Below are 15,136 nucleotides of genomic sequence, written 5' to 3'. Positions count from 1 at the left end.
AATGGGTACTTACAGTATTATTTAAGCATCCAATTGCTCGGATTGAGTTGACGTTCCATGTCTTTTGTTTAGCGTGAGAGTTGACAGTCAAATTTTGACACAGCTAAAAACCAGCCTTTTGTTAGTTCAAACAGATAGAAGGCCTAACTACAAAACTACCAGAATTCAGTATATGGTAAACCATGGCTCCTCGCACAATGATAAACAGTATCTTTATCCATGGGCTGAATAAGCCAATCTCATGCCCAGCTCAGCTATTCAATCATCACCAAAGGCGATTCTCAATCACAGCTACAATGATATCCTTCAGTGTTCCCTGCAAAGTTCAAAATTGTTACTCGACATACATTTTGCCATCAGACTCACCGTTAATGATTTCAACTGGGAACTATCCAGAGTGCCTAGTACTAATTCTATTAAATGTTAACATTTCTTCTAATAATATCCAGGGGTTTGGAAACCTCAAACCAACTTTAATCTGCATTGTGATCCTGCTGATTCAGAATTCAGAACATGTTTTTGGAGAAATGGTATTGGCTCGAGACCATCAAATCTATTACTAGAAACAGACAGTTAATTTTCCCATCTTACCTGAGAATGATCTTTCAGGCCCAGAGAAATCACCAATGACCGGGCTGAGCCACTGCCACTACAAAAATGAATGGACAATGCTGTGTGAGTATAATATTTCTTTGTGTACCCAAATGTACAAAAACGGTGTATCTGTCGTCAGCCAAAGGAACAGTTGACAGTGGTGTTAGAAATATTTTTAAATTTTGTTATAATAGAAGCACCGAAGTTAGTTGAACACAGACTATAACAAATATAATCAAAGAGCCATTACTAAGGAATTTTTGCATACATGTCCAAAAAAACAGTACGAAAGAGGAGTTTCTTGCTGCTGACTATATTTTCAAATAGTTATTGCTACTTCTAATGATAGAAGGGTACAGATACAGTCTGGCCCACAGCATATTGCCAGAAATTGTGTGCAGTTTGCCATTACAAGTTACATATGAAAAATACTGTTAGAAGATGTGGAGACAGACCAGACAGCAGAAGTAGATGGTGTAGGAAGCAAACCTTATGTGCTCAATAAGTTGACGTGCACAAGCTACTAGGAGTGGCTGCAGTCAAAAAATTTGGTACAGCCTTTAGTCTGTGCATGTTCATATATAGTTTGATGCCAGATGGTCTAATGAGCTTACCTCATCTCTCTTCCCAAAAAGAACAGAAACGTTGTAGGTTGGGTCCGAGAAAACACTTTCATCTTTCCTATCGAGTGGAATTAAAGCTTTAATAAAAAAAATACAGTATACAAAGTTTCAAGGTAAGAGGAAAAATGACGGTCTATATGTCACAAACTAACAATACAATATGGTGATGGAGTAACTATTAACATATCAATCAAGTTCCAACATTCAAAGTTTAGGTTTTCAAACAGCCAACATGTAGCAAGCAAGTAGCTCACAGAAGTATCAAAGCAGTAGCACAGAAGATACCCATACAGCACCAAAGTGGAGTGTCAGTGCATCATAGATTCACTAGAATGCTGAGGTAGTAATAAAGGCATGATCTTGCATACAGATTTAGACATGTGAACAACCTGGCAGTTGTGACCTGATATGCTTGTGACAGCAGATCTTTCTACTAGATGATCCAGTCAGTTAAAAGTATTTGTGGAGGAAGCCTGAGTACGCTCTCATAAGGATCCAACAGAATGTCAATTTCAATACATTGTGAAACAAATAGCACGTTGGAAGCTACTTATGTAGAACTAATAGTGCAAATAACAAAACTGAATTTTACATGTTTAGGAGAACAAATTTGCATAAAAAAAATAAGCATACTTGGCAGCTAGTATAGTTCCCATGCAGCCGATTTGTGTCACAATCACCTGCAGATTTAATAAAGATGAACATCTTTGGCATGTGAGAATCAGGGAGCAACTGAATAAAAACCAACACTTTCAACTTACCAGAAAGGTATCTTCATATTTACTGATGACAATATCTGTTTTGTTTCCCTAGAAAATCCAAAAGCGAAAAGGGTAATCAAGTTATCTTCGTATTCATAAAACTCTAAGAAAGCAAAATATACTCTCCAATACCAACTCGATACTAATAATCATACAAAGCAGATATTATTAGGTCTTCAGTCTAGGAAAACTATCATATTCTACTGTACATTATATTCATCACATTCGCTTAATCTGACTAAATGCAACACAAATCGAAACTTTCCGCAGCAAGACAGGTACCTTGATGTCTAACGAGAAGGACCGATGCTGCACAGGAAAGTGAGCACCAGATTGCGTAGAGTTCATTGGCACCTCCATCTATCTAACCAGCAGAGCTGTACATCACAACCTCCAAAGCATTAGCTTTACCACGATACAAGACCCACAAAGCATCACATCTTAGTACGCATCAGAAGCCAAACTCAAATTTTGCTAGGACTTGAGTGCAGTAGTTGACTGAACCCAAAAAAAATATTGGAAAAATAAGCTGCAACCATACATTGAGGTTGGTTGATTGATACTATGGTGTCTAGTGCCAACCGAGATGTATTATGTGTGCAGAGTACTGCGGTGGCGCCCTGCCCAAGCTGGAGGCTGGACAGCGTACGCTGCGACGGAGATACACGGTCGCCGGCTGCCCGGCTCGCTGCTCCGCGCTCGGCGCCTGGTCGGCCAGGCGTCCAAACGTCCAGTCTGGGCGTGCACCTGCGGGCTGTGCCGCTGTGGCCAGGCCCAAGGCGGACAGCCGCCAAGCGGGCAGCGCGCCCGGCGCCTCCGACGGCCGACCGCGGGGCTGCGGATAGCCCCTTGTAGGCTTCCGGCAGGGGCCGAGTTGCCGATCGATGGACGGGGCGGCGGCTGCTCCCTGCTGCAGTGCTGGATGCCTGGGTCGACTAGCGGCGGCGGAGAGCCGGATCGGAGACGCCGAGACGGAGTCGATTGCGGCGGGCGGAGTGAGAGATGAGGAGAGGAATTGCGGCGGGCGTGGAGGGTCGGGATGGGAGTCCGAGTCTGGAGCTCTCTCTGTCCTGGGCCGGTAGGAGTAAAAATTAGGCCCAACGACTTAAGCCAGGCCAGAAATTCACATATATTAGGACAGTTATATATTTTGGGTCTGTCCAATTGTTTTTTTCGTACGTAATGCATTTCTTGTTGCTCCAAAAAAACACAATTTTATTTCTTAAAAGAAACCAGGACACTTTTTGGTTGCCACGAACCCATAACATAGAGTATGATTTTAGAAAAAATTTGAAACAAGTTTCATAGTTTTTCAAGCTAAAATAAATTTTTTATTAATTTAAAAATTAAAGTAGGTTTGGAGTTTTTAATTGCAATTTTTATGCAAAATATATTAGAATCTTATTTTGTTTTTTATAAAATATTTATAATGCAACTTATCTCCTTGAACTTTCAACTTAGTCCAATTTTACCTCCTTGCAAAACTACCATCAAAATCGCTAGGGTGTGAAAGTGAACGACATTTAGAATTTGAGGGAGATTGGAAAACTTATTTTGTAGATCAGGGAGAAAAGTCGGATGATTGTGATAGTTGCATGAGCTAAATTGGACTTCTTCCTAAAATTAGACCCAAATCAAAGATAATCCTATGGCAAATACATGGAGAGAAAGTCTTTTTGCCACCAAATCATGCTCGAAAGGGCGACGACGATGGAGCTCAAGCAGCTATGGGCGGAGAAGGATGGAGATGGAACTGCTTGAGAGATCGGACTTGTCTTTTTCTAAGAAGCAGCACCATTGACGACGAGAAAGACACCGAGGAGAAGACCACGGTGACATCAGTGGCAACAAGGCAGGACTTTCCCTAGGAGAATGTTGGATTGGCCCATTTAAAATTAAATAAATTAAACTCTATGATCCATAACATAACATGGTGAATAAAAAATACCGTACGAGATATTGTCTAAACCTTAACTCGACTTATATAGTTGGATTTTATCTATTTATATTGAGAAGTTGAGAAACAAACGAAGGCATGGCATGCACGCACCACCACCCATGTTGACCGGGTTGTGGGCATGGCGAGGCAGGCGGCGTGCATGGCGTGTTGTGCCTTGATGTCTTATAATTCTAGGAGTTTTCTCTTTTGGATTATGATGATAAACTCTGATGTTACAAAACCTCTTGCCTACCCCTGTCTCTTCACCTCTCTTGGCATGCAAGGATATATATAGTTGAGTCCTGTCTTGAGAAAGGTTTACGTGAGAAACACCAGAATCCACCCTCTCAACTGCTTGAAGGCAAGGCAATCTCCGTCCTGGTATTCCGCAGGTGCCTTCGGAACCGTCACTCGTCTGAGAATCCTACTCGAGGTTGTCGGGCGATTAGTTTTTTAGGAAGCGACTACACCATTGCTCCCTCCATCGTCATCGTCATCTTCCTCTGGGTGTGTTGCGTTCGTGGGATTTGGCATTGCGAACATCTTCCTATATCGACTGAGGTCCATGACATCGACCAAACTCACTGCTTCCATAACTATACTAGTGAGAATGGAGCCTTCAATGCCCTCTGCATGGGACCATCCTCTGGGTACACTCTCAACTGTTATATCGTTTAATTATGCTCTAGATTATTGTGTTTATATAGTTTATAAATATTCGGTTATTCTTGCTGCTATGGATTATAATATGATTATGCTTGTTGCGATAATACATATTTTAAACATGCTATGTTCACATGTTTTTAATCATGATGGAATGATTAAATTAACAATATATGACAATATCATCCCAACCCATCCTCTCCGCATGGCAGGGGAGCCATGTGGTACTGAACCTTTTTCTATTTATTTTGCTGATATTTACTCTCTCTGTTCCAAAAAAAAAATACAATTTTAATAATGAGTTTAAACATCACATATGTCTAGATTCATAGCTAGAATTATACTTTTTTGAGACAGAGAGAGTATATCAATTTTTGTGAAAGAAAAATTTTGTTTATTTGCTGACCACTAGTTTGTGCGAGAGCGATCTTTCTTTCAACTGTCGTGCAGACGATTGGAATGGCCGGCGCGAACCGAAGTTGTACGCACCAGAATCAGTTAGCTGGCACCAACCCGCACGAGCACCGAGCGACCGGTCAATGCCACGACTCGCCACTACCGGCTCTCGTTTATTGCAGGCGAGGCCAGCCGGCCGCATCAAGCTGAGGCAGAGCACGCGAGCTTCTCAAATCCCAAGAAGAGGAGAGGAGAGGAGCCCAGCACGTCGGGACCAGCCGGCCGGCCTGCATCTCGTCGTCGTCGATGACGGCCGGGACCATGCGCTTGCTGGGCGGGGAGGTGAGCCCGTTCGCGGCGCGGGCGCGCCTGGCGCTGGAGCTGCGCGGCGTGGCGTACGAGCTCCTGGACGAGCCGCTCGGCCCCAAGAAAAGCGACAGGCTCCTCGCCGCCAACCCGGTCTACGGCAAGATCCCCGTGCTGCTCCTCCCCGACGGCCGCGCCATATGCGAGTCCGCCGTCATCGTCCAGTACGTCGAGGACGTCGCGCGGGGAAGCGGCGGCGCCGAGGCTGGCGGCCTGCTGCTGCCGGACGACCCATACGAGCGCGCCATGCACCGCTTCTGGACCGTCTTCATCGACGACAAGGTGAGTACACCGACCACCGAGCAGAGAGCACATTTGCTGTCGGGCTTGTTCTCGCCGGCGACCGGAGGCGGCGCGTGTGTCTTGTCTTTTGACAGTAACATGCAACTGCTGTGGCTTAATTTCTGCAGTTTTGGCCGGCGCTGGACGCCGTCTCGCTGGCGCCGACCGCGGACGCACGCGCGCAGGCCGTGGTAGACACCCGCGCCGCGCTAAACCGCCTGGAGGAGGTGTTCAAGGACCGCAGCAACGGCGCGGCTTTCTTCTCCGGCCGCGACGCGGCGCCGGGCCTCCTGGACCTGGCACTCGGCTGCTTCCTGCCGGCGCTCAGGGCCTGCGAGCGGCTCCACGGCCTCTCCCTCATCGACGCGTCCACGACGCCGCTCCTGGACGGGTGGAGCCGGCGCTTCGCCGCGCACCCGGCAGCCAAGCGCGTCCTGCCGGACACGGACAAGGTGGTGCAGTTCACGAGGTTCCTCCAGGAAAAGTTCGGGGTCCACGTGTCATGAATGATTTTCACTGCGTATAAATAAATGGAATAAGGTTGTCAATGCATATTTTGAAATTTGCTTGCAACAAAGTCGGTACGTAAACAGAAATCATCATGGGGGCTGTTTAGTCCTAAATAGCCCACTAAAAATCTGACACCAAAATTTTTTGGTTTTGGTTGTTTAGTTCGCAAAAATTTTCGGTTTTGGCCACTGTAGTACTTTCGTTTTTATTTGACAAACATTGTCCAATCATGGAGTAACTAGGCTCAAAAGATTCATCTCACAAATTACAGGTAAACTATGTAATTAGTTTTTATTTTTATCTACATTTAATGCTCCATGCATACGACCAAAGATTCGATGTGACGGAAAATCTTAAAATTTTTTGCAAACTAAACAGGCTAATTCCAAAATATTTTACAAACATGGACACAAACAGTATGTATTTAATGCCTCAGACTAAGGTCTTTTCTAGGCCTTGTTTAGTTCACCCTAAAAACCAAATTTTTTTCAAGATGTCTCGTTACATCGAATCTTGCGGCACATGTATGGAGTATTAAATATAGATAAAAACAAAAACTAATTGCACAGTTTGTCTGTAGATTGCGAGATTAATCTTTTGAGCTTAGTTAGTCCATAATTAGACAATATTTAACAAATAAAACCAAAAGTGCTACAGTAGCCGAAATCAAAGTTTTTTAGGAACTGACCAAGGCCTTAGTTCCAAAAAAAATTACAAAATAGACATTATAGCACTTTCGTTTGTATTTGACAAATATTGTCCAATCATAAACTAACTAGGCTCAAAAGATTCGTTTCGCAAATTACAGGTAAACTATGTAATTAGTTATTTCTTTTATCTATATTTAATGCTCCGTGCATGTGCCGCAAGATTCGATGTGATAGGGAATCTGAAAAATTTTTACAAAATTTGTTGAGAACTAGGCATTGTTTAGTTCAAAAAAATTTGTAAAATTTTTCAAATTCCCTGTTACATCGAATCTTGCGGTACATACATGGAACATTAAATATAGATAAAAGAAATAACTAATTACATAGTTTAACTGTAATTTGCGAGACGAATCATTTGAGCCTAATTAGTCTATAATTAGACAATATTTGTCAAATACAAACGAAAGTGCTATAATGTTTATTTTGCCAAATTTTTTAAAACTAAACAAGGCCTAAACAGGCCCCGTTTACTTTCTGTTTCTAAAGGTGGGATTGGCAGTCTAGCCCTCTACTACTAAGAACTTATGCAACAACAACCGTTTGGAACACATAAACTTTCTAGGAAGCATACACAAATTTCACACAAATCAATTCATGGAAATAAGAATCACGTAAGAATTTCTATGTACTTCCTCTATTCTAAATTGTACACTTAGCTTTGTCTAAGCCAAACTTTTCTAACTTTAACAAGGTTTACAAAAAATTGCATCAACATGCACAACATCAATTTGGTCTCAATTGTCCATGGACTATGTCTTTATCATGCACTTTATTTGAAATTATGCATATAAAAATAGCAAAATTGATGTGAACAAGGGTGGTCTGATCTTCCGAAAGGTTCTATTAACTCTCAATTTGGTAGAAACAAGACACAAATTGATCTGGCATGCGAACAACACAATTCGAAACCTCGCAATCGCAGCACCACGTCTCCTCTGGTTATCAACCGACGTTACACGATTTGACCTTGCCAAGAAGGCTAAGTCCTTTGCCTACAAATAAAAGAACACAAACAAGGACAAGAAAGAATGCAACCAATTTACAGATGAATGATTAATCTCACGAGTTGGGGTCTCACAAACCAATAAAGCGGCGAAACTGTTCTTGATAGAATAATCTAAGCAAAATCCAAAACCTAACGTGAGTAGCGGCGGCGGGATATAGAGGTCTAAGGCTCGTCGCCACCCCTAGACGCGCCCCCTTAATGGGCTCAATAACGATACGCGGTCCAACGGAACAAAAATGGTGACGCGGCACCGAAACAAATTCTAAACACTATCTTGTTTCAACATTTCCCGATGACTCAAAAGGAATTTGGACCTCAACCCAAGGCCATTGATTTTGTTATGAAATTATCTTTCCAACCATGAGTGGATCATCGAAAATGGAGTTTGGATGCATCTTGGAAGTCTATTTTACTTCTCCCTGGTCCTAGACTCCAAAACAGGCTCGAAGTCGACTCAGGCGCCCTTGTCGGTACGCGCCTCCTCCTTGACTTGGGCGCCCTTGCTAGTCCTCCACGCCTCCAAGCCATCCCTAATGTATCCTCTGGTCCTTTCCATGATTCCTAAGCACAATATAATCATTAGGTAGCAATCTATTCTCAAAATCATAAAAAGACTTGCTTAGGAACGAGCTTACTTGTAAATTTAATTTTGTGCGCGAGCTCTTGTGATTGGACCTTGAATGTCCAGCGGAGGATCATCTTGTGCATCCGAAGAAGTGATGTCCTCATCAAATATATATCTAGAACATTCTAGAAGATCACAATAACATTGTACCTTTGGCACATATGGACAAAATCATCTTTTCATGACAATCAAAGGGGGGAAATAGAATAAGCAATCAAGCTTCATGGCGAATTTAAGAAAATTCTACAAGGCTTTGGAGACTAAATACTATACCTTTTTCATACATAATAAAGACAAGAACATAACAAAGTCTAGATTAGCATAGAACATATTATATTTAGATCACCATGATATATTGAGAAGTATAGAATATTCTAAAATGAAGATATTTTGTGTGGATTGTTTAGATGGTTGTCACTTGACATCAATCGAGCTGTTGCGTATAATTATATAATATCTTTATTACATGTTGATACTTAAGATACAATTGGCATTGAAGGGAGTAGTTTGTGCATCATTCACATGTCCAAATCATTTTAAGCCATGCTTACGGCCAGCTGTAGTGGCCCTAGGCCCGAATCCACTCTAGTACATAATGCATTTCTTAAGGTGGCATTTGGATAGAACCTAGGAAAGGGAAAGGGAAATGGGTAGAGATAGGATCAAGAGGTGGATATGGGATATGAGCATAAGACTTCAAACCCATACCCTTGTTTAGTATATATGAGTGGGATAAGGATTGGAAATAAAACTTTTAGTGACCATAATACCCTTATTAGAACAAAGAATAAACCATCACAAAGCTGTAGCTCACCACTGATGAATCACTTGGCATGTAAAAAATAAATGTGCAAAAGTGTGGGGGTATAAACCCCTATACCGTCATAGCTCGACATGGGCTAGCCCAGAACGGATGACCCAACTCACTAGAAGATCACACGCGGCCCACCAGTCTGGTCGGCGTTGCATGCAAGGCAACATATTTAGCTTACTGATCAAGGAATATCTTGGTCGGCTAGAATAGGAAGCTTTATCTTCCCTCATATAGCAATTGTAACCGACCAATATTAGTTTGTAGATCTGTAATCCTGCCCCTCAGACTATATAAGCAGGCAAGGACCTCCTCAAATTGATCTCACTTAGATATCTCATATCATATAGTAATACAAACCAGACGTGGGGCATAGGTATTATGCCCCCACGATGGCTGAACTTGGATAAAAACTCCTGTGATTGTCTTGCATCACCATCTAGTTTGTTGCCTCACGCACCTCTACCTAATCTACTACCTTGGGCATACCTCTAGGTAGACTGTCGACCATATTTTGTCGATAGTGGTGCACTAGCTAGGGGGTGTGCGTGCAACTTACCAAGCGAGCCAGATGGTCATCATCCCCGACTCCATGGTCACGGCAGCCAGACTCATGTTCATCGTTGGCCGAGTCACCTAGACCACCAGCATCAATAGATTTCCCGCCACGACCACGGAGAAGATGCAGGTTCTGACTGCATCAACCATGACTTCACTAACACTAGTATTGGTCCCGACCACACCGCCATCACGTCGCTCGCTCTCCCATTACCAGGGGAGACAGATCGATAACACCAACCTGCTTGATTCCATCGACCAGATCGGCTCTGACCTCACCGAAACCCTAGCCTTGGTAGATTTGATCTGAGATTAATCTGCCAAGGGTGGTTATGGTCCCTAGCGTCACCACTGATCTCCCCAACTAGTTCGAGCTAGTCATCATGCACATCTAGAAATAGATCCAATGGTCACCTCAACTCTAGAAGGATGCACTGTCCACCTCTAACTTGTTCCCACAACTGGTATGAGGTTGTCTGACTACCAAGCCCTAATAGAGCAATGCCATGCCTTCCCTTACGGTGTGGCTAATGTGTCCTCCGATTACGTGCTTCGCACCCCACATCATTTCATGGATCCCATCGAGCGTTGCCATGTCTTAGATCTATCTCTCTTGGATCTACCTGGTCCTTGTCATCCTACACCCACTGTGACATGGTCAGGATCTAGGAAGTTCAAGAGGGCTCAACACATACAGCTCAAGAGGACACTAGCTCTGGCTCCCGATCAAGTACCGGGTCAACCCATACTGATAGTACTGAGCTCCAATAACTCGATAACAGTGATGATGATGATGATAGCATCTCATCCCATCCGCTAGGGTTACCACACTTCCCAACCTTTTCATCCAGTCATGGAGGTATGGTGCTCACGGTCAGCAATGATGAACCCCTGGTTGATGGAGAAACCGACGAGCAGAGGCAGCAACACGAGGAGCCAAAGTTGATCATTGTTGACACTTCATAGCGCAATTATCAAAGATAGACAAAAAGTCTAATCCCCAGCAACAGCGCTAGAAATGCTTATTGATATTAGATACGCACACAGAGAATTAATCCACAAGCGCATAGATATCGGTGAGCACTTCACCCGAGAGATATTCCATAGTATCCATATTTAGGTGTTGAGACAATGTTTGTGAGACTGCAATGTTGTCACATGTTATCCAATTGTGAGAACATCAAAGAGAATTATGAACTTCAAGAAACAAGCATTCATTGAACAACACAATCTATAGAATCTAATATTCAAAGTCATTTGCAAGAAACGAAACAAACACAAGCTTAACATAGAACAATGCCATTGCACTTTGACAGTTGTTTTAGCTACTTAGATATTTACAACGGCAAAGCCAGTGCACCATTCAGTTGAACTGACATGGGCTCTATCAAAAGATGCCAACTAACGGCAAAGCCAGTGTACCATTCAGCTGTACTGACATGAGCTCTATCCATAGTTTTAGAGTTTGGTGTTCAAAGTCCTAACACCAGTAGACTATTCTATCATACGAGCACCGTCAGCTATAAGTTAAGCTAACATGGTATCAACCAAAATACAAAGACTACTAGTTGCTATGCTAACTAACAGTGAGTCCTAAGATCCTTCACCAGCAAAATCTCCTAATGTGGCGAACAACCTAGAAGATGGCTCGGTGGGGATCACTTCTTCCTGATCAGGGCCAACGCCACGACGACGATCACCACCAACAAGCAGTACATGAGGTACTTGAGCTTCCCTGCTTTCACCGTAATGTTGGTAGTCTTCCTGTGATAGCATGAACAAATCATCTCAACCATGCGCTTGGTGCGGTTGATCTCCTACTCCAGCTCAACCTTAGCATTGTTCGTGGCATAGTTGAGGCGGATTGCATCGATCAGCTCCTCATTCGTCCTCGCCTCATAATGTCTGGTGCTCTTTAGCCCGCTCCATAGCTCCTTGAGGGACTCCTGCATGTAATGTGGCCAAGGTGCATCGATCCACTCCATGAATTGGCACTACTGAATGCCATCCTACAAAGGTCATGCTTCAATTAGATCTTTCAGGGACAAATAAAACAAAAATGACAGTATCTAGGACAAAAATGAACTAAGCAATAGCAATCAAATCACCTACAGTGGGCAACCAAAGAAGTGTCAGCATGTGCTCTTCCTCCCCATGCTCTCTTGATGATGGCATTCAGACCACATCCACACTTTGGAAGATGAACATCACTGACGCGGGACCAATCACGTTCCAGATAAGCATCGGGGACGACCGAGTCGCTCTTATCCTACGAAGAATAGAGAGCAAAGAACCGACCCAATATCAAATTCTTAAAATTTTAGGTACCTAGCTTAGGGTTTCACTCATTACTAAACGAATTAGAACCGAACCAAATAATAAATCAAATCAATCGCTCAACTTTGGTGTGTAATCGACAATCTCAATAAAAGAGGAACAATTTCTTTGGCTAAACCTAAAACCCTAGGGGTTGGGGGATGTGGAGCGATGTAGATGATGTCGTACCTCGGATATGGTGTCGTGGTCGTAGTCGCCGTTGTCCGAAGCCTCATCGATGGGCTCGCCGTCACTACTCGCGGAGAAGCTGCCAGACAGAGTGGCCGAGGGGCGGAGTTCTGTCTTGAAATGCAAGAAACACTCGCAACCAGTGTCCCTGGCAATGGTGTAGCCCACGACGAACCTCGGTGTCAGCGGCGGGCTGGTGGTTGCTCATCGTCAAAGAAGGGTGGCTACGCTAGTGCACTGATAGAGAGCTAGAGGGCTTGGTGAGAGGGAGACGAAGGGGCGAGTGGGAGGTGAACGAATGGGGGTGACCGATTCAGGATGGGAGGGCAGGTATTTATTCTAGTCAAGCATGGGGAAGGATAAGGCTACTAGTTGACTCTATTGGTGAACCCACCCAACTATTAACTAGCAACCAAACACCCCTAAGTCGGCTACACTAGGCTACCAAGGAAAAATACATGAAACCAAACATTTGAACATGAAAATCAGGTCAGAGAGAGCCTAACAACCAAACAAGCTCATATAAGCTATATGAGGACAGGTTTGGACTGGCTTCGCTAGACTGGGCTATCCAGGCTAGCTGGGCTACAAACCAAACACACCTTAAATAAAGGAAGTACAATTAATCTCTCTGACTAGCCAGCTTAAAAAATAATTATATATCGGTTGGCGCACTTACATTCATTGTCCAACTACATGATGAAGATATTCCCAAGAGTGTGTTTTCAAAATTAATTGCTAGAAAAATGCCTATAGTATGTCAGTTTTATTTGGCTAAAAGAAAACGGAACGTGCACACCATCGTAGCCACACGTTATTACACACACGTGCTGTTCACCTCCTGTGTAAGCTCCAGCTAGAACTAGAAACACGCGCGCGAGCCGATTTTGGACGCACCAGAATCAGTTAGCTCTCGCACCAACCCGCACGAGCACCGATCGACCGGTCAATGACGATACGACTCGACACTCATCTCAGGTCGATTAGTGCACTCTACTACCGTCCGTCCCGGGCTCCCCGGCTCTCGTTTAAATTGCAGGAGAGCCGGCAGCATCCAGCTGAGGCAGAGCGCACGAGCTTCTCAAATCTCAAGAAGAGGTGCCAGCAAAAGTGACGTCGATGACGGCCGGGACCATGCGTGTGCTCGGCGGGGAGGTGAGCCCGTTCACTGCACGGGCGCGCCTGGCGCTGGAGCTGCGCGGCGTGGCGTACGAGCTCCTGGACGAGCCGCTCGGCCCCAAGAAAAGCGACAGGCTCCTCGCCGCCAACCCGGTCTACGGCAAGATCCCCGTGCTGCTCCTCCCCGACGGCCGCGCCATCTGCGAGTCCGCCGTCATCGTCCAGTACGTCGAGGACGTCGTGCGGGGAACCGGCGGCGCCGAGGCTGGCGGCCTGCTGCTGCCGGACGACCCATACGAGCGCGCCATGCACCGCTTCTGGACCGTCTTCATCGACGACAAGGTGAGTACACCGACCACCGACCACCTCTGCTGTCGGGCTTGTTCTCGCCGGAGACGGCAAGTGTCTTCACTCACAGTAGTAACATTAACTGATTAACATGCAACTGTTCTGCAGTTTTGGCCGGCGCTGGACGCCGTCTCGCTGGCGCCGACCGCGGACGAACGCGCGCAGGCCGTGGTAGACACCCGCGCCGCGCTAAACCGCCTGGAGGAGGTGTTCAAGGACCGCAGCAGCGGCGCGGCTTTCTTCTCCGGCCGCGACGCGGCGCCGGGCCTCCTGGACCTGGCACTCGGCTGCTTCCTGCCGGCGCTCAGGGCCTGCGAGCGTCTCCACGGCCTCTCCCTCATCGACGCGTCCGCGACGCCGCTCCTGGACGGGTGGAGCCGGCGCTTCGCCGCGCACCCCGCAGCCAAGCGCATCCTGCCGGACACGGACAAGGTGGTGCAGTTCACGAAGTTCCTCCAGGAAATGTTCGGGGTCCACGTGTCATGAATGATTTAGCGCCTCTGCTGCTCTTCTGTTACGCGTTATACTATGTTCATCCAATTGTTTGTGTGACGTGTCTTATTTTATTAATTTGTGGTATTTGTACACTCGTCCTACATTGTCACCGCGTATAAATAAATGAAAGGAAAGGAAAGGAAATTGTCAATGCATATTTTGAAATGTGATTGCAACAAAGCCGGATGCTTGTAAACAGAAATCGTCATGGTTCCTTTCAGTTCCTGAAGACGGGATCGCCGATTTTTTTTTTTTGCTCTTTTTTAAAAAATATTCACAAATAGATCTCCGAAAGTTTCCTTTTATTTTCTAGACCGTTAGGTTTGGCATCATAGTCATTGGCGTCAAGCTTACACGTCTCGGTGTGATGGTCATGGCGTAAGATTTTACATATCTCGGTGTTGAGCTTTGTTGCGTGGAGCAAACGTGGATGTTGGCGTGGCGGTGACCGGTCTACCGGCTCAGCGGCATAGATCTCGACACCAAGGTCTGACTAGTGGGCCGCATGTAGCCTTATCATTGCGCCCTCTATTCCTCTCTCTCTCTCTCTTTCTCTCTCACTCGCGTCCTGACTCCCTTTCCACGCATCGTCGTCCCAACGCTGCGACGCCTCCATACATGCACGCCTTCTCATTGCCCATCTCCTCGACGCAGCCCACCCACCTCGTCATCCTCTGCCCGCCTAGCCATCGTGGGCTCCTCATTGTTGCCCGATTTGCGGGGGTCTAGGGGCGAGTGTTGAGAGCCGAGGATCAGCCGGTGGCCGCAGTCTCTTCACCTGGGGCTGCAGGCCAAGGGCCAGCCCTAGTGGTCGCAGCCTCACCA

At 45.4% G+C, this 15,136-nt stretch overlaps 3 protein-coding genes across 5 annotated transcripts; 2 read left to right on the top strand and 1 right to left on the bottom strand.

Moving 5' to 3' along the window:
* LOC110432042 (proteasome assembly chaperone 3) lies at nt 18-3,036 on the bottom strand. 3 transcript variants are annotated; one of them, XM_021452002.1, is made up of 8 exons: nt 2,520-3,036; nt 2,261-2,355; nt 1,979-2,026; nt 1,851-1,897; nt 1,209-1,275; nt 1,084-1,127; nt 592-649; nt 18-316 (listed from the first exon to the last, which is right to left on the bottom strand). In XM_021452002.1, exons 2-8 carry the CDS (start codon nt 2,336-2,338, stop codon nt 266-268), a joined length of 393 nt encoding a protein of 130 aa, XP_021307677.1. In that variant the 5' UTR covers nt 2,339-2,355; nt 2,520-3,036; the 3' UTR covers nt 18-265. The 3 variants fall into 3 exon arrangements, with proteins under 3 accessions (XP_021307677.1, XP_021307678.1, XP_021307676.1); XM_021452003.1 differs by having other exon boundaries at nt 2,561-3,036; XM_021452001.1 differs by having other exon boundaries at nt 2,261-3,035.
* Nucleotides 2,863-6,220, top strand: LOC8066146 (probable glutathione S-transferase BZ2). Its single transcript, XM_002467207.2, has 3 exons — nt 2,863-3,056; nt 5,192-5,624; nt 5,753-6,220. Exons 1-3 carry the CDS (start codon nt 2,863-2,865, stop codon nt 6,128-6,130), a joined length of 1,005 nt encoding a protein of 334 aa, XP_002467252.2. The 3' UTR covers nt 6,131-6,220.
* On the top strand, nt 13,418-14,502 carry LOC8064923 (probable glutathione S-transferase BZ2). The gene is made up of 2 exons (XM_002467206.2): nt 13,418-13,810; nt 13,925-14,502. The coding sequence occupies exons 1-2, from the start codon at nt 13,469-13,471 to the stop codon at nt 14,300-14,302; spliced, it is 720 nt and encodes a 239-aa protein (XP_002467251.2). The 5' UTR covers nt 13,418-13,468; the 3' UTR covers nt 14,303-14,502.

The sequence above is a fragment of the Sorghum bicolor genome, chromosome 1 (genome assembly GCF_000003195.3).
Source record: "Sorghum bicolor cultivar BTx623 chromosome 1, Sorghum_bicolor_NCBIv3, whole genome shotgun sequence".
Classification (NCBI taxonomy): domain Eukaryota; kingdom Viridiplantae; phylum Streptophyta; class Magnoliopsida; order Poales; family Poaceae; genus Sorghum; species Sorghum bicolor.
This window is presented reverse-complemented; position numbering and strand designations above follow the sequence as displayed.